Raw genomic sequence first — 18995 nt, 5'->3', positions numbered from 1 at the left:
TCATCTTCCGTCTTGGATTACCCAAAATTGTTCATGCATGGCTTATAAATCTGAATTTTGTAAAGAGAATTTGTTTTTACATTAATAATCCTTAGTTTTAATAATATAATTACTGTAACTGAGAGTGGTACTGCTTTGAAATGCAAAACAACTTATTTATTTTAGAATGTAACTTATTTATTAGTAATCTGTGAAATTCAGTTTTGATAGATGAAAGTCAAGGTGATGTCTCTAAATTTCATTGGAAGTGTTTTCTGTTCTTCAGAAGCTGAAAAGCTCCAGTTTGGCATCCTTGTTTTGTCCATTCGATTTACTCATTTTGGCATTTTCAATTTCAATAGATATTTGGGCTATTGGCTGCATATTTGCTGAGCTGCTAACATCTGAGCCTATTTTTCATTGTCGTCAAGAAGATATCAAGACTAGTAATCCTTATCACCATGACCAACTCGATAGGATATTCAATGTGATGGGATTTCCAGCAGGTGAGTTGGAATCTTGGCTGAACTGATCTTATATAAATTTAATTTGTTTTCGTTTAGTTTCTTTATTTCCATATGTCAACCTGGAGCAATCCCCCATGTGGCAATTATGCTCATTTATAGAATAGTTGGATATTTAGTATTTTATGTATTGGATACAGCAAAATATTAACAGCAAATTTGAAAAATAGCAGCTTTGCTTTTTATTAAATCCTTGAATGTAGGCTATAGACTACTTTTGTAGGCAAAATCCAGCAGCAATAAGTGTATTAATTCTGTACTGTTCATGGTTTTTCCATTTTCTAAACTCAGTCACCATTACTTTCTGTTCCCTGTCACTCAGTCAATTTTGTATCCAGGTTACAACTATGCATTTTATCTCTTGGCCTATAACTTTCTTCTCATGTCTCGTGCATGGCACTATATTGAATACTTTTTACAAATCTGTATACATCACATCACCAGTCTTTCACCCATCTGTAGCTTCTTCACAAAACGACAGTAAGTTAGTTAAACATAATTTTCCCTGAACAAATCCATGCTGGTCTTCTGAATCAATCCACTTTTCCACATGCTTGTTAATTCTACTTCCACCTTTCAGTGAACAAAGGGATCTTAGAGCGTAGATGCTGCAATGACGAGAATGACAAGCTCAATAAGTCAGTGAGGCAATATAAGAAGCAAACCAAGCAATAGATTTTATTTCTACAGGGCTGGAATTGAAGACTAGGCAAGTTATACCCAACATAATAAATCTTGGTTAGATCACTCTTTAGATGACTGTGTACACTCCTAGTTAGAAAGGATAGGTTTTCTCTGGAGATGTCAGTGCCGGTGTCTGGTGGTGTAATCTAATAGAAGTCTTTGATAAATGGGAACAGAGAAAATGCTTCCTTTTCTGGGCAAGAGCATAACAAAATATTGTCTATGAGAAATCATGACTAAGAAATCCAATTGAGAATTCAGGATCACTTTCTTTACCTAGAGTGGTAAAATGTGAAACTCTATCACAAGGCTTGGTTGTTGCAAATACTAGAGATGCATTTAGGGGCAACAGACAAGGGAGAAAGGAATATATGGTTATGGTGATAGATTTAGAGGAGAAAAGATCCAATGGTACTTAACTGGAGCAAAATCTTTGGCAAGGACTGGACTGAATGCTCTGTGGTGTACATCTTTTATGTGATCCTATACATTTAAAAAAATGTTTGTAAATGTTACAAACTAAGAAACATATTGAGGTCATTAAATAGCAGTTTAAATTAACATGGATTTATCTAATGGTTTGTTGTCAGATAAAGATTGGGAAGACATTAAAAAGATGCCAGAGCATTCAACGTTGATGAAAGATTTCAGAAGAAATACGTGAGTTTGTTCTTAATTTACTTGCTCTAATTAGTTATTTTGAAATAATGTGCTGTTTTAAAGTCATAGAACAGTTACAGCAGAGAGATGTCATTTGAAACTTCATGTCCTTGCTGATTCTCAACAAGAGCAACTCTGTCAGCTCCATTTCACCACTTTATCCCTGTAGCATTTCAAATTTATTATATTCAATTAATTGTCCAACTCGCTTTTGAAAGCCACCACTGCCTCACACTGTGCATTCCAGATGTAAACATTTTGAAATGTTCTCCCCGTGTTACCTTTTGTTCTTTTGTTATTTTGTCATTATCTTAAACTCGTCCTTTGTATCTTGGTCCTTCTGCTAGTAAGAACAGATTCTCCCTATCTTGTCAGTCTAAATCCCTCGACTTTGAACACTTCCATCAAATTATGTCTTCACCTCCTCTTCTGTGAGGGAAACAGCCCCACCTGCTCCATTCTTACCTACATCTCTGAAGAAGTTCATCCCTGGAACTATTCTCAGTTTTTTTTTCAGGTTCTTATTGTCGGTGTATCTTTCCTAAAAGTTACTGCCCAGAAATAAACGTGTTACTCCAGTTGAGGCTGTAACCAGTGTTTTGACAAGCTTCAACATGACATTCTTGCTTTTAGCCCAGTCTCCCTTATTCCTTATTAACCACTTTCTCAACCTGCTTTGCCACTTTCGTAATTTGTACGCATGTACCTCCAGGCTTGTTTGCTCCTGTGCCACTTGTTTAATTGTATCCTATATTTTGAATGCCTTTTCTTGTTCTTTGAACTTCACACTTCTGTGCATCGATTGCATCTGGCACATGCCCATCCATTCCACAAAAATAGCAATGTGTTCTTTAGGTCTTAACAGTATCCTCCTCACATATTGCAATGCTTCCATGTTTTCTGCATGTTTTGAAATTGAGCTCTGCACACCAAATCAGGCTGGTAATATAAAGTAAGAAAAGCTGTGGTCTTCGTATCCTGAGGTAATAAGCCCTTCCTCCAGTCCAAAACAACAAGTAATATATGCCTCATCACTTCACTGCATCCTGTTACTCAGCCAATTTTGTATCCATGGTACCACTGTATATCTTATTCCTTGGGATTTAACTTGCTGAGAAAGCTGTTATGTGGCACTTTGTCATGTGCGCCGTGTCCACTTCATTCCCTCATAAACTACTTTGTTTTCTCATCCAACAATGTATAGCTCCATCCTAACTTGGTCAATTAATCTACCATCTATGTGACAATGTGTTTTTCACATCTTGCAATAAGACTGTGTCAGCCAGAACCAATATATATTGTGAACCTATTTTCTATGGCTGCTATTAATAACAATGTAATTTAGACTGAATAATGAAAGTATTTAACTTCAAGTCGTCTTGTCTTTCAGGGATTTTTGTAAAACATGTCATATTTCATATTTATCCCTTGATTGTAAAGTGCTGTCAGGTGGAGTGCTAGAAGATATTCTCATGCAGAATTTTGCTTCTTCCTTTGAGACTGATTTTTCTTCCACCAATTTCTATTGGAGGAATAATTGGGCAGGTTATGATACTGGCAAACATTCCCCCAGCCAGGTTTTCCTTTTTGCACTCCACCCAGACATTGTTTAACACCTAGGAGGTGAAATGAAAATCTACTCCATGCAAACCTCATAACTGAATATCAGTCACATCTGTTTAACACAAATCCATTTGTGTACAGGCCTGTAAACATACTGATAAGTGAGACCGGTTTAGCCAATAAATAACCTGATTTAATAATAGCATACAGAACAATAATTAAGTTGATGTGATAAATGGAAAGAACTGAACTTCTATCTTTAAGGCTATTTTATGTCTTTACTAACATGTCAAATTCCAAACTTCTAATAGTTATCCATGCTAACAATAATTTCCATCACTTAATGGCGCTGTTAGCTTTTAATCAAAGTAATGACCATCCATATCTAAATGAATAAGATCGTAAGACACCGGTATAGAATTAGGATATTTAGCTCATCTAATCTGCTTCGCCATTCGATGGGATCATAGATGAATTGATAATCCTCAAATCCACTTTCCTGCTTCTTCCCCATGACCCTTAATTCTTTTACTGATTAAAAGTCTGTCCATCTCACCCTTGAATACTCTTATTGAGTATTCCTGTCCTCGGCAGCTCTCTATGGAAAAAAGTTCCACAGATTCACAACCCTCTGAAAGAAAAAATTATTCCTCATCTGTATCTTAAATGTGTGACCCATTATTGTGAGATTATGGCCCCTGTCTTACTCTTCTACAGCCTTTCCTCATCAATCATATCAAGACCTTTTTTTTAGAAAACGTTCTGTATCTTTCAATAAGGTCACCTTGCATTCTTATATATTCAAATGAATGCAGGCCCAATCTGCTCAACCTCTCTTCATAAGACATCTCCACACCTGGTATCAACCCAGTGAAATTCCTTTGGACTGTCTCCAGTACCAGTGTATCATTCCTCAGCTAAAACTATTCATAGTATTCCTGCTGTGGTCTGACAAGTGCCCTGTATAGCTTTAGCAAATCCTCCCTACTTTTATACTCCACTTCCTTTGAAATAAAGGCCAACGTTCCATTGGCCTTTCCTATTAGCCGCTGCATTTGGTGCTAGGTTTTTGTGATTCATGGATAAGGACTCTCTTATCCCTCTGTTCTGTCTTTTTATGCAATCTTTCTCCATTTAAATGATATTCAGCTCTTTTGTTCTTCCTTACATTTTCCCACATTATGTTCTATCTGCCAAGTACTTTGCCCACCAGGCGAAGCAACATGTAAGAAACAAATGGAACAAATTTCAGGTTTCGGTATTCAGAATAAGATAAAAGGGAAAACCCATAATAAAGCTAGATTATTGCATGTGACAGAGTTTCTTGATTGATGTGCATGTGAAGTTTTGCTAAACTATCAGATGACTGAATGGAATTATTCATTTGTTGATAATTGAACATTTCGCAGTATTTAACTTGCATTTGTCTGTCTGAAGAAAATTAGAGTTTTAGAATTAAAATATTTTGAAGTTTAGATTTATTTTACTTTTACAAAAAATGCAACATTTCTGCATGTTGAAGGCTTGGAATTTATTTCTTCCAGTTATACTAACTGCAGCCTTATCAAGTATATGGAAAAGCATAAAGTAAAGCCAGATAGCAAAGCTTTCCATTTGGTAAGTCTTGGCCTTGATATTATTTGTCAATTAGTTGCAAACATAACTTAATAAACAAATCCACATTATTAATTAAATCTTCACAAATACAAAAAAACTTATCTGCAATTATTTTGCTCAAATGCCTGATTAATCTGTAAGCATGTTGCATAATGTAAACATATGTGAAAGCTGTCATGAGTAAACATTTCGAAGCAGTATTCAAAATATATCCAAATGTTGTTATTAATCATTCGTGGGATGTGGGCAAACTGATAAAACCAGCATTAATTGCACATCTCTAATTTCCATTGAGAACTGGTGTTGACCTGAACCACTGCAGTCAGTGTGATATTTGTGCACCCCACAGTGTTGAGTGCTATTAGATACAGAGTTCCTGGATATTTACAGTGCAATAATATATTTGTAAGTCAATAAGGTGTATGACTTGGTGGGGAATTTGAGGATAGTGATGTTTCGGTACTTTTCAGGTGATTTTCCTTGTCCTTCCAGGTGCTAGAGGCCAATGGTTTGAAAGGTGTTGTCAAAGAAACCTTGGTGACTTGTTGTGGTGAACCTTAAAGATAGTACACTCTATAGCAAGAATGTGCCAGTGGTGGAGTGACTGAATGTTTGATGTGTTGGATGGAGTATCAGTTAAGTAGACCAATTTCTCCTGGATGAAATCTTGAATATTTTTAGAGCTGTTCTTCACCAGGCAGGTGGAAAGTATCACATTATATACCTGAATTGTGCCTTGCAGATATTGGAAGACTTGGGGAAACAGGCAATGTCAGACTAGCCAATCTTTGACCTGCTTTTTTTTTTGTCCCGGTATTTAAATTTCTGGTGACTTGTGATCCCTTGGATGTTGATGGGATGACGTTAATCACGTTTGCTGAAATGTGGACATCGTTAAACTCTCTCTTGTTGGAAATGATAACTGTCAGATGTGTGTGAGCCTCAAACATCATTTGCTGATTATCTGCTTAAGCCTGAATATTGTCCAGATCTTACTGCTCACAGGTTTGGATTATTCCAATATCTGAGGAGATGTAAATAAAATTGAAGTTTTTGCAATCAATAGAAAACATCCCACGACTCTGACTTTATGATGGAGGGAAGATCAGTGATGAAGCAGCTAAACTTGGTTCGGCTGAGAATAATACCCTGTAGTGATGTTCTGTGACAAGGAGTGCATCAGGAAAAGCAGCTGAGACCCATGGCTCTAGGGAGTTCACTGTGCTTGGGTTGAGGGTGAGGTCACTGTGCTTGAGCCATGGTGACTTGGATGGCCAGACAAAAGTCCTGTGATTTCTGTTCTGCCCTGCCTGGTGCAAGGATGATTGATCTCAAGCAATCAACAATCACCCTCCTTTGTGTGACACAAGTCTGTGCAATTTACCTCAATTCATTTTGATACCAATTTTACTGTAATTATGCTTGATCAGATGTTGCCTTGAGGCAGTCGTGCTCAGCTCAGCTCACCTCACCTCACCTCAGGAATTTTGTTCTTTTAGCCATGTGAGGACTAGAACAGTGTGGTCACAATGGAGCGATTAACAAAGAATTATTAATGAATCAAATGAAGAATGCTAAATAATTAAAGGGAGGACAAATTCAGCATCTGGGTCCTTAGAGTGAGTTTCAGTTATGTTCTCAGTTGACATCGCATTACTCTGTTGTCCTCTCTTTGGTGTCCCTCCCAGTAAATGTCCTGATCCTCATCATCACCCTCGGGAGATTGGTGTTGATCCCCCATTTCATTTGCATTCGGGACATTCCCCTTTATTGGTTCCAGATGTGAAGTGCGCAGTATGGCGCAACCTCCTTTGGGCTTTACAGCTGAAGCCGTCTGAGTTGACCGGGCATTGAAACCTCATCTTAATGAGGCCTGTGGCCTGTTCTACAGTGGACTTTGTGGAAGGATGAACAGCGTTGTTTCTTAATTCTGCATTAGTCTGAAAGTTTTGTAAAGTTGTCACCAGTCTTGTTTGGAAGGCATACTCCCAATAACCATCCCTGTATGGTTCAAGGATCTTGGAAGGAGGCAGCAATCTGAAAGTTCTTGTGTATAAGCATCATGGCAGCTTGCACAATATCTTGTACAGATCTCCAACATCTAGCATCAATGATCACGTGTAATTTAAACCTTGGTGGAGTGGAATCTTTTTCTGTTGACAATGTCTGAAGGTGGTTGGGCATTCTCAAACCAATATGCATGTCTTCTGCAGTGCCCTGCATATGGGAAAAGCTGGCAATGGTAGAGAATTCCACTGTCTGGGATGCTTGACTCTTCTCTGCATGGGGGAAGGATCTGAACAGCTTTGTTCTGGTGAAAATTACGTCAGATACATCCTGGATGAGTTTGAGAGTTGAAGGTTGGGAGATGCCAAACAGGTTCCTAGTTGCTTCTTGAAATGAGCTACAGGCATAAAATTTCAGACTAACTGTAAACTTGACAGCCAGAGGGATGGGCTGGCCATCCAGCCTCCCTGCAACAAGTGATACAATTCGATGATGATGGTCCAAGACAACCTTAATCTGCTTTTGCTTTCAATTTGTTCACAATTTATTATCTAATGGTAAGCAGGTTACTATTAAGTAACTGTCACTTTGAGAACAGTTATCGATGCCAGTCATCAATTTTTAGTCGGGATTGAGAATAAATTTATGGTCAGGTTGACTTATGCTGCTTTTTATAGACTGGGTATACGTGGGAAATTCTGCACATGGTTGGATAAATGCCAGCAGAATACCTGTTCCAGAACAGTTGGCATGGGAGTTCTCATGCTCGAGTCTTCAAAACTACAGCCTGATCGATGCTGGGACTGAGGCTTTGATAGTAGGAGTAACTTTGCCAAGTGTCTGAATATGATTTCAACCTCCCTTGAGCCTTGATCTTTTTATTAGATGCTTGGATCCACCATCATTGAGGATGAGCACGTTCATGGAGGCCCCCCTCCCCCTTTTTTGTTTAATTGTTCATCACCATGTGCAACAACAAAGCTTTGATCTGATCTATTGGTTGTGGGATTGCCTAATCCTTTCTGTCCCCTGTTTAGCATGCATTTAGTTCTGGTATTAACTTCAAGTTGACATGTCATTTCTAGGAATGCCTGGTGCTTTAACTGGTGTGCTGTCCTACACACTTAATTCTACCAGGTTGCTGTCTTATGTTGATGGTAATGGTGGGTTAAGGGATATACCAAGTCATCTGGTTACAGGCAGTAGTGGAGTACAGTCCTCCGACTAATAGCCTGCAGTGTTACAGTTGTTCAGTTTTGAGCTGTCAGATGTGTTCTGAACTTATCCTAAATAGCACATTCATAGTGCCACTAAAGGTGACCTCATTGTGAAGGTAGAACTTTGATGATACAGCACTGAGATATTCACTTCTGCCACTGCTAATATGGATATGTGCATTGGCAACAGGTAGATTGGTGAGGACAAGGTCATTCAGACTTTCCCCTAATGATTCTCTCACTGTCTGCAGCAGGGCTAGTCTTGCCGATAAGTCTTTCAAGCCTTGTCTGACTCTGTCAGCTATGGTACTGTCAAAGTACTCTTAGTGATGGATATTGAAATTCCCCACTCGACTACATCCTGTGCTCTCACTAAGTTCAGTTTTGCTTTCAATATGGATGAGTCCTAATTTGGAGGACAATAAATGGTAAGAGGTTTCTATGCTTATGTTTGACTTGATACCATGAGGCTTTGTGGAGTCCAGAATATATGTTGAGAACTGTTTGGACCACTCCTGAATTACACTGCTGCGATCTTTGTTAGGTCTGTCCACCCAGTGGTGGATTCACTGAAAACAACTGTCAGGCTGTACCTTGATTAGTCTGAGAGGCCATTTGCCCAATTTTGAAACATAGCAGTTGTTTCAAAACATGCCTTTATCATGTTCGATGCCTGGATAGAGACCAAGTGATCTGTCATGATTAATTGTTAATAGACTTGTGGTAGCAGCTTTGAATTACTTGTGTGGCCATTTCAGAGGACAATAAAGAGTTAACCACATTGCTGTGCTTCTGGAGCTACTTGTAGGTGAATCTGTGTTGGCAGATTTTCTTCTCCAGAGGATTTTACTGAACCACTTAGGACTTTATCATGATTTGATAGTTTGATTGTGTTACTGATAACTCTTTAATCTCAGGCCTAACTAATTTTAAATTCAAATTCCACAACTGCCATAGAATTTAAACTCCTGTCTCCAGATTTTTAGATATACTGGTCCAATAGCATAGCTGATACTCAGTAACCAAATATAGGCACAACTATTCTGTGCATAGGTTAAAACTGTGCTATTGCTCAAGGAATCTGTAAAATATGTTAGAGAATAAAGAGGTTACTCAAACAGGGAGAATACGTTTTCGGCTCCTTAAAACTTATTTTTTAAAAGTTTTATCAGCATGTGCATTCATTATAAAAGAGGATTTCAATAAAAGCGAGATGTAGCGTGACCTCAGACAAACCTGGAGACGTGCCATGTGAGATAAGGAAAAGATGAAAGTTGGTAATAATAGAAATAAATTGGAAAGCAAGGTCAGAAAATGAACTCATTAGGATCTACTTTATTCAAGTGAAGATGTTTATCTTCAAAATCAGCTAAACTAAAGCAAAAACAAAATCTGATGCATAAAAAAATGGAAAAAGCTCTCTATGTTCACAGTGTACAGGTTCATAAAGACTTAAACATACATTATGGTGTGGTTAAAGGATTTAAATTATACCTTATAAATCTATATAGTTGAATTTATTCTGGATGTTTGTTTATGTTTTCAATATACTGAAATGCTGCAATGAATTTAAAATTAGTTTCCATAGCAGCAGTTGACATGGACATATTTTTGAGGCTTAAGTTTAAAAGTAGTTCAGCATGACTGTAAACAAAACTTTTATTAATACATATCAGTGACGGCAAAAACAGAAGACCAACACTCAGTGATGGAATCTGTGATCTTTCTGGATAGCATTTTTATATTGGATTGAAACTATTTAAGTATATGTTTCAGTCATGTAAAGAGAATAGAATCATAGAAGTTAAAAGTCAAATGGCATCCAATCTACCTTTTGTAGTCGTTCAACTAGTCTTACCCTTTTTTAATTTCATTTCAATTCCCTTTCTTTGTATTATAAGAATGATTTAAGATTTCAGTTTTAAATGGTTTCAGGATTAATAAACAAATACTCGATTCATAAATTATTTAAAAACTTAAAATTCTTTAATGATATTAAAAGAATGAACAAAGAAGTATATAAATGATTTTGTTGAGCTCCCCCAAATCGTACATCTTTTACGTTTTAACAAAATGAGAATCTCCTGGTTTCTACATGCCATATACATAACCCCATAATTGAATGTTGGTATGTTACATATGTACCAGCTTTCAATTCAAACCTTGTTTAAGAATGGGCTGTTACTTAACATCATGCCCACAAAGCTGTACTCTTCATCATATGTCATCATCTCAGTCTAAAAATGGTGCTCTTGAACTAAGCATACATGCTTAACTTCAGTTGTTAAGGGTGTCATTTTCTTATGTAATCCTTAAATATTTGAAGTAGTTTTCAAAGGAATTATGTGATGTAAAAAGAAACATTTTTATACAGTGAGTAGCTTCGGTCTAGACTACACTACCAGGAATTGTGGTGGAAGCAAGTTCAATTGAGCCATTCAAGAGAAACTTAAGTGGAAATAATGTGCAAGGGTATGGAGAAGAACAGAAGAATGGCACAGGCTCCTTTAAAGATCTGGTGCAGACTTGATGGACTGAATGGCCTGCCTTCTGCACTGTAACAATTTAGTTATTTTGTGACTAATTTCCTTTACTAGATTTTGTTGCATTAAAATTGCATATTTCCTGTATGTATGTTTAATGGGAAAAGACTGTGGACATAACATCTGGTTTTATGGTTATATCAGTTACTGACATCACAATTAATTGTTTTTTCAATACGCACTCAATTTCAGCTTCAAAAGTTACTCACAATGGACCCAACCAAGAGAATTACCTCCGAACAGGCTATGCAGGATCCCTACTTCCTTGAAGACCCACTTCCTACATCAGAGTATGTTGACTCCTTTTATTGTAAAGGCAATTCCAGAATGCTATCAACAATGGCTTGTCCATATTGTATTTAATATAGAATAGCTTTCCAAGATGATTCAAAGCAATAGTTCAAAATAAGTGAATGCCAAAACAAATGATGAGCTGGAAGGAGGAGTGACCGAGTTGTTATATTTAGAGGACTTTCTGTCAGAAAAAGTAAGTTTGAGAACTACAGGACTCAGGCGTGGACTACTAGAGCATGTTGCTGGCTGGAGACAGTACCTCCAATGGTGAATTTTAGTTGAAATTTGGGATGTAGTGGAGAACAGAATGAAAGCATTTTTGGGATGGGGGTGGGGGGGGGGGGGCGGAAAGAGAGTGGGGGGAAGAATACGGCTAATGTAAGATCAGAGGAGGCTACAGAAATAGAACCAGTTAAGGCATGAAAGTACTTAAACTGTGTATAAGAACTTTAAATTGAGAAAATTGTGGCTAGTGTATGTCAGCAAAAGATTGCTTAATAGCTGACCAGTAACTTATTGGATATTTGCAGAAGTGTTTTGAATGATGGTTGGTCATCCAAAAGGGCAAGAGAACTGAAGATGATAAAGGCACTGGCTGAGAATTATGACAGCAAGGTCTTGAAATATTTAGGTATTTCGTTCAAATAGTGCTTTTGATGATGTTTCATTAAAGATATAATTCAAAAAAGCAATTTAGCTGCATAGTAAGTTTTTAAAAATCTGCAGTGGTGAAATATATTATTTTGGAGTGCTTGGCAAACAGCAAAGGTTCACCAAGGGACATCAAGGAATATCTAACTGTCACAGCATATGCTCATATAGCTATATAAAGTTGTTTTATATTCCTTTGCCATCAGAAAATTATTAAACTTCTGTTTTGTTAAAAAGAGAGCTATGTTGCTGAAACTTCATCCTGTGCTGAAATTCAAGTTTGAGTTGAGCAATCTAACTTGCTTCATTTTTTTTTGAGGTGCTCATTGAGAATTCTACTTAAGCTTTCCCCACTACTGTCTACTGTAAGCCTAACATGTCAATAGACATGGGATTGGTATAGCCTCGCAGATGGATTTATCAGTAATCTTACAAATAGAACCTGAATAATTTTGTCACCTTGTAAGGTTGATGCAGAAATTGAGTGCATCAAAACTATCCCATAGGACAAAGACTAACCTAATCAGATCATAGTTAATGGTGCATTATGCAAATTTACAAATGGCCCACAGAACACCACTTTCAGAACTGCACAGTGCACATCATACGTGAAATTATCCTGGAAAGGCAAAGTATCTTTGTTTTTAAAAAAAAATTGAAAACCGTTTTAGTCTGCAGTGGCTGTGCAAGTGATATTTTCCATTAGCTGGATGTTAGTTGGATATACTCAAAAGAGCATTCTACCTACCCTGTATTAAGCAATGTCGTACATGAATTTGAGTGCAGACCCATTGCCAGATGCATAGGCTGTATGTTCCACGAAGGCAGACCACAGACTGAAGCAGACTACATCCAAATACAGTCGAAAAGTGTAGCGCTGGAAAAGCACAGCAGGTCAGGCAGCATCTGAGGAGCAGGAGAGTCGACATTTTGGGGAAGGGCTTATGCCTGAAACATTGATTCTCCTGCTCCTCAGAAGCTGCCTGACCTGCTGTGCTTTTCCAGCACCATGCTTCTTGACTCTGATTCTCCAGTCCTCACTTCCTCTCTATCCAAACACAGCAAAGTTAAAAATCACACAACACCAGGTTATAGTCCAACAGGTTTAATTCAAATCACAAATACAGCAAGATATGGAGAACATTTAGGTTTAGGTGGTTTAGTGCAGTTAACATTGATGCCAAATAATGACACACTCCAACAAGAGAGAGTCTAACCATCACGCCTTGACATTGTTGTATCGTTGCTATCCGAGTCCATGGGGTTACCATTGACCAGAAACTGTATTAGACTCGCCATATAAATGCCAATGCTACAAGGCTAGTTCAGAATCTGAGAATTTTGCAATGAGTAACTTACCTCCTGACTTCTCGAAGTCTGTCTGCCATTCAAAATGGTACAAGTCAGGCATGTAACGGAATACCCCCCAACTTGCTTGGATGGGTGCAACTCCAATTATATTCAAGAACCTCAACACTGCAGGACAAAATAACCCACTTGATTGGCATCCCATTACCATCTTCAAAATTCACTATCTCCACCACTGAGACAAAGTGGCAGCTGTGTGCACGCAGCAATTCACCAAGGCTCCCTCGGCCTTCCAAACTTGTAACCTTTACTACCTAGAAAGTCAAGGGCAGCAATTAAGTTGGAAAATTACTACCTGCAAGTGTCCTCTTAGCCACTCACCATTCTGTCTTGGAACTATATCACCAAACTTTCTTTGCCATTGGAATTCCCTTCCCAATAGGACCATGTGTATACCTACACTACAGGGACTGCAGTGGTTTAAGAAGGCAGCTTACTGTCACCTTCTCAAGGGTGGCTGGGATAGGAAAGGAAACAAATTGCTGGTTTAGCCAGTAATTCCTGCATCACCTGAATGCATTTTTTTAAAAATGTCACACACAACCAGTCCATCCTTGACAAACCGAAGTTCAAATCAAACAGATGATTGCTTAATTGCTAGCTGTTAACTCAGCCAGTCATAGTTGACTTGCTGATCAATTTAGCATTTGTTTTTCCTGTTACATAAATTGTCCTAATTTTATTTCAAATTTTGGCATTCCTGCAATTGCCCTGATGAGTGCTATTTATATAATAAAACAAATAACTATGGATGCTGGGAATCTGAAACCAAAACAGAATTTGCTGGAGAAGCTTACAGCTCTGACAATATCTGTGGAGGGAAAACAGAATTGATGTTTTGCAAATACAGAACACTACTGAAGCTGCTCCAGATCCCCTGAGTTTATCCAGTAAGTTCTGTTTTGTATTCAAAACTATTTGCTTTTGTCATGACAAATGTCATTTCTTTTGCACATGGTAACAATTCAGACCAACTTTATTAAATTTTCAGAAAGGAAATGCTAGCTGTCATAAGATTTGACACTTCAACATATGTTAGAAAGTCAAGAATGCAATATGCAGCTAGTTGGGATCTTGTCCTTCAGTATATTCTTATCTTTTAAATTTTGCAGTGTTTTTGCCGGTTGTCAAATTCCTTATCCAAAACGAGAATTTCTTACAGAAGATGAACCTGATGATAAAGGAGACAAGGTAAATGTAAAGAACAGAACACATTGAAAAGGCCACTTTATATTATGGATTGCTTGAAATGAAACACATTGTAAATAATTCAGTAGTTTAGTAGATAAAATTTCTAGTTGTGGATTTTGTGCTTAAATGAGTTGTCCACTCTTTCTCTATCAATTATTCTAATTGTTGCAATGTAAGATTTTAAACTTACTTTTGATGCAGGAATACGTATTTATGAAAAGAATAACTATCTTTGAGTTGGTGTGCAAAATTGTACAATAAAAGTCAGGATTCTGAATACCACAATATGCTGGTTCAGATTTTTCTCTGTCTTCTTTTTTGATAAATTGAGAAGAACCAACAGCAACAGCAAGGCAATAATCACACTAATGGAGGTGGCCATCCAGGGAATCAAGACAACAGTCACACGCAAGGACCCCCCCTCAAAAAAGTCAGAGTTGTTCCCCCTACCACTACCTCAGGTGGACTTATCATGACCTCAGATTATCAGGTACAAAGTTCATTATTAAAGCTAGCATGCTGTTTTAGATGTTTGAGAGGATTAGTGTTTTTTTTTCCCACAAATCTGTTTTTCCTTGCATTCTAAATAGGCTGACTGCTGTTTCTTAAAGGAAATTTAAGTCATTGTAAGGGGATGTTTTATTATTCAAATTTTGCTGTAAATTATGCATTGATATTAAAGATAACTATATTGCCCACAGACATCAAACAAATCTTAATTGCTAAAACTGTGGAATTCAGTAAAAAGATATCCAGCTGAATTTAATGTCCTCAGTGGTATAGGAATGGAGACAAGAGAGTGCAGAACACAGCACAAAGACGTGGAATTGGGACCCCGCCACCTTCCTGACTCACACTCCAGTTGAACGTGTGCAGGAAGGTTCTTTCCTTATTCTTTGTTGGGATGTGGGCACTGCTGGAAGGATCAACATTTGTTACCTTTGTTCAGTGGCTTGATCAGCTATTTAAGAGAGCAGTAAAGAGCCAACCACAATTGCTGTGGGTCTGGAGTCATATGTAGGCCAAACCAGGAATGGATTTCCTTCCCTTAAGGAAAATTTAGCCAGCAGCTCTTGGAGACAGGACATCTGTCTTCAAGATATTGAATAACCTGTTGCCATCAAGTTAGGTGCCTAATTGGCATTAAATGGGATATTGGGTACTGCCTAGCCAAAGTCGCATAATGACTGCCTCCCCAGTTAGCATACTACCATACTTAATTCTGCCTATAATGTTAATTTAAGATTACAGTTTAAAATGGTTTTTAAAACAGGACAGTTCATAATTCTAGAATATAATTTATTTTTAGTAATAATAAAATAAATGTTTGGACATTGTTCTTTTTAAAGCGTTCCAACCCACATGCTGCCTATCAGAATCCTGGACCAAGCACGTCGCAACCACAAAACAGCATGGGATATTCAACTACCTCCCAGCAGCCTCCACAGTACTCTCACCAGGCACACCGGTACTGAGCTGTATCCAATTCTCAAGCTGAATGCACTCACTGAGACTACAGACTGACCATATGGCTGGCAGCCTGGGTCTGGCTCAGTTCCCAAGAATGTACTGTATATCCACATTAGCCAAGTTCTTTTCTTTCCACAGATGGAGCAGTGTCTCCACAATGTAAAGTACTTGGGTTAGACTTGAAAAGAAAGCTCTAGCACAGTTTGTGTTTATTGACATGCTGCTTCCATAGTTTACTTGACCTGCTTCTTCAGATCAATTGTTCTCCTCCTCCCACCCCTTCCTTATCGTTACATATTGTAGCAGTTGAAGCTGTGAATGTGCTAGAGCAACCATTTTTAATTTTTGGTGATGAATGTTCTTGCTGTTTAGCTTTGTTTTATGAATAGCAAGAAAATATCTGGTACTTGAAGAACAATTATGTTTAATAGTCATCCATGATGCAGACTATACATTATTTGGTACAAACTTCAAGTTTGTGTGCATATTGTGGTAGGTTACTTATGTCTCTGTTTTATGTCAAATGTATTTGCAGCACAAGATTTTATTGTATTGTAAGCTTCATAATTTATCAACTGATTGTAACCTCCCAAAGTCTCCATCTGGGCAGTTTTAACTGTATATCCACATTGTCCAAACACACCTACAGCATACCCCATCCCACTCTTTACAATTGACTTGAGATATAAGAGCTGCTACATTTAATTTTACCAGCAGAAATGAACTGTACTGAGTATTGTATCTATAATCTTTATCCAGTGTCTCAAAGGACATTTACTTTGGGCAGTGTTTTTTTTTATTGGTGTTGCTGATTTGTGAGCATGCTTTGGGGGTAGCAAACAAAAAGCATGTGTCTCCATGTTTGCAGCTTCAGCTCGGATATTTTGTCAAGAATTTGCAAAGCTGACATTGTATAGTGAATTTAATTTTTGTTGAATCATTTTTTTTTAAAATGAAAATGTATGTGCTTTTATTGAGTGCCCTTAAGATGAGTGTGAGATGTAGGAGAGCCTTAGAATTCATTTAAAAATGTAATGTGTACTGTACTATTTTACATGAACGAAGCAAGTGTTCTGACAATAAATTTTGAAAACTTATAGTATTATCTTTACTACTGTTAAATTTTATTAAGTATTGTGGATGCCTTTAATGCATTGAATGAAATACCTTTTGATTCCATTTTGTTGAGTATAAGATTACACAGCTGGAACCTAAGCATTTTTTCTCAACTAGTTATTCTGTGTATCTCTTTCTATTTAGTTTTCCATCTTAGTTATTTTTCTAATTCCTTAAAAACTTGCAATCTATGCAATAGTCACTTTAATACATGGTTGACATATATTTCTGCAGTTGTAATTGTAGTCAATGTTTTCATCTTTGGCAATGCACAAACTAGTTTCTGACGCCCTCTTCTGGCCAAAGTAACTTTGCAAAGGAAAATTTGATCAGGCGCTGCATTAATTGTTGTCATTTGCTTATGTAGTTCCTTTAAATAACTTGTCTGAGCATATTTTACTTTTGTTATTCTAAATTAGAAATTTCCAGCATGGTTATGTAGCCAGACAAAATATACCGTATATACTCGTGTAAAAGTCAACCTCAAGTAAAAGTCGACCCCTTATTTTTGGCCAAAAAATCTTGTATTTTCCATTTGTCTCATCAACCCTATTATATCACATTATAAACCTCTTACAAAGGAAACTGCGTGTTCCCATTTACCCACTTAAATGAAATCATTTTCATTCATTCATACTGGTAACTCTACTCATCGCTCTTTGTTGCGTCTCATTCATTCACTTGGCCCACTTGGTTTACTACAGTATGCTTTGATTCGTTCATTCATTCAGACCAATACTAAGTCTATCTGTACTTATTCGCACTTTGTTCACAATACATCCAAAACTTAATATTGTTAAAAAGTTCATCATTTTAGTTGTGCCATTATATCTGAATAAAAGTGAGATATATTAGCTCCATATATCTTTAACAAATTTTGTCAAAGAATTAATGTCCCTGAGGTTCATCACATATGAAAGTAAATGGAAAAGAAACATAAGAATTTGGTGGGAAAGTTCAAGACGCTTACACATTCAGAATTTAATCAATGTTTCATTTTAAGTGTGCCATTATACCAGGCCATGACTATGTTGAATAGTGTGATTTTGCAGGATTTCAATGAATCTTTGACATGTTAAATTTTCGTACCGGTATGTATAAATAAAATTTACTACCAGTAGTTTATTCTTGTTTCTCTTGCTTTTACCTGGTAATCACCTTTACCGTAATTCATTGTGTTTTCCTTCTTTACCCGGGATTAGTTGAACGATCAAATCAACTTCTACTAATAATACGGTACTTCGAATCGCAGCATGAATTTCAGCCCCTCAATACTAGTACCCATGTTGAACCTTTAAAGATAGTCTAAAATATTGGTCTTTTACACGAGTTTATACAGTACAAACTTCCTGCAGCTTTATTCATTGGCATCTCTCTCTCATTGTCACAATACCAAAAAATATTTTTGAAGATATTGAATGAAATGTTATTCACGAAGTACACGAAGCCCATTTATTACAAGCCCATTTATTAAAAGTCAGTCTTAGAATACCTCTTGGTAAGTCAGTCAAGGAGCAGCATTAATGGTATCTGTGGACTGAAGAAAGCATGAATGTGGGAATAAAAAGTAATATTTTAAATATTTGTAAAGTTAAATGCACAGAATAAAATAATATCAATCACACTTTTTCCATTTTTGTTTTTTTTTCCTCTTGACTTGCCACCTCATCCACCCTTAAATTGTGAACTTGACTTGCACATATCAGCAGTTGGTCAGGGATAATGGATCAGATGCTTTATTAAAGCTGATTCAAGACCGACCTTGAAGCTTCATACATATAGACAGACAAATTTTGTGACTATTGGGCCTATGAAGATCTCTGTGTGAGGGATACTTTAATAGCCACACCATAATAAAATTTTGCAATCAATACTGCTATGTTGTGTCACTGAGATTTTTTTTATGGTCTGTCTCTCCAAAACATATTTGTTAGCCATGACAAAGTGTATTCTGGAGAGACATTGCTTTGTCTGGTTACAAGAAGTTTGAAGGTCTGTTCAAAATTCAACTGTACTTGAGTGTGGGACTGGATTTCACCCACTTCATTATATCATTTCCTATTGTTTGCAAATTGAATTGCAGTATATTTGACTAAAGGCTAGGAGAGAGA

The 18995-nt window shown here is 37.1% G+C and overlaps 1 protein-coding gene across 6 annotated transcripts in view; it reads left to right on the top strand.

Annotated features, from left to right (window-relative positions):
* Positions 1 to 18506, top strand: part of cdk8 (cyclin dependent kinase 8) — a 141496-nt gene extending 122990 nt beyond the window's left edge. For 3 of the 6 annotated variants that reach the window (XM_072577321.1, XM_072577318.1, XM_072577316.1), the window contains 7 exons: positions 342 to 485; positions 1778 to 1847; positions 4955 to 5027; positions 10987 to 11084; positions 14220 to 14298; positions 14630 to 14788; positions 15648 to 18506. In XM_072577321.1, coding sequence (XP_072433422.1) covers positions 342 to 485; positions 1778 to 1847; positions 4955 to 5027; positions 10987 to 11084; positions 14220 to 14298; positions 14630 to 14788; positions 15648 to 15773 — 749 coding nt within the window. In that variant the 3' untranslated portion in view covers positions 15774 to 18506. The remainder of the gene's footprint in view (positions 1 to 341; positions 486 to 1777; positions 1848 to 4954; positions 5028 to 10986; positions 11085 to 14219; positions 14299 to 14629; positions 14789 to 15647) is intronic. The other 3 variants (XM_072577317.1, XM_072577320.1, XM_072577319.1) reach the window with 3 other exon arrangements.
* The last annotated feature ends 489 nt before the right edge of the window (positions 18507 to 18995 follow it).

Source organism: Chiloscyllium punctatum, chromosome 9 (assembly GCF_047496795.1).
Source record: "Chiloscyllium punctatum isolate Juve2018m chromosome 9, sChiPun1.3, whole genome shotgun sequence".
In the NCBI taxonomy this organism is placed as follows: Eukaryota; Metazoa; Chordata; class Chondrichthyes; order Orectolobiformes; family Hemiscylliidae; genus Chiloscyllium; species Chiloscyllium punctatum.
Note: the sequence above shows the minus strand (reverse complement) of the source record. Positions and strands in the feature narration are given on the sequence as shown.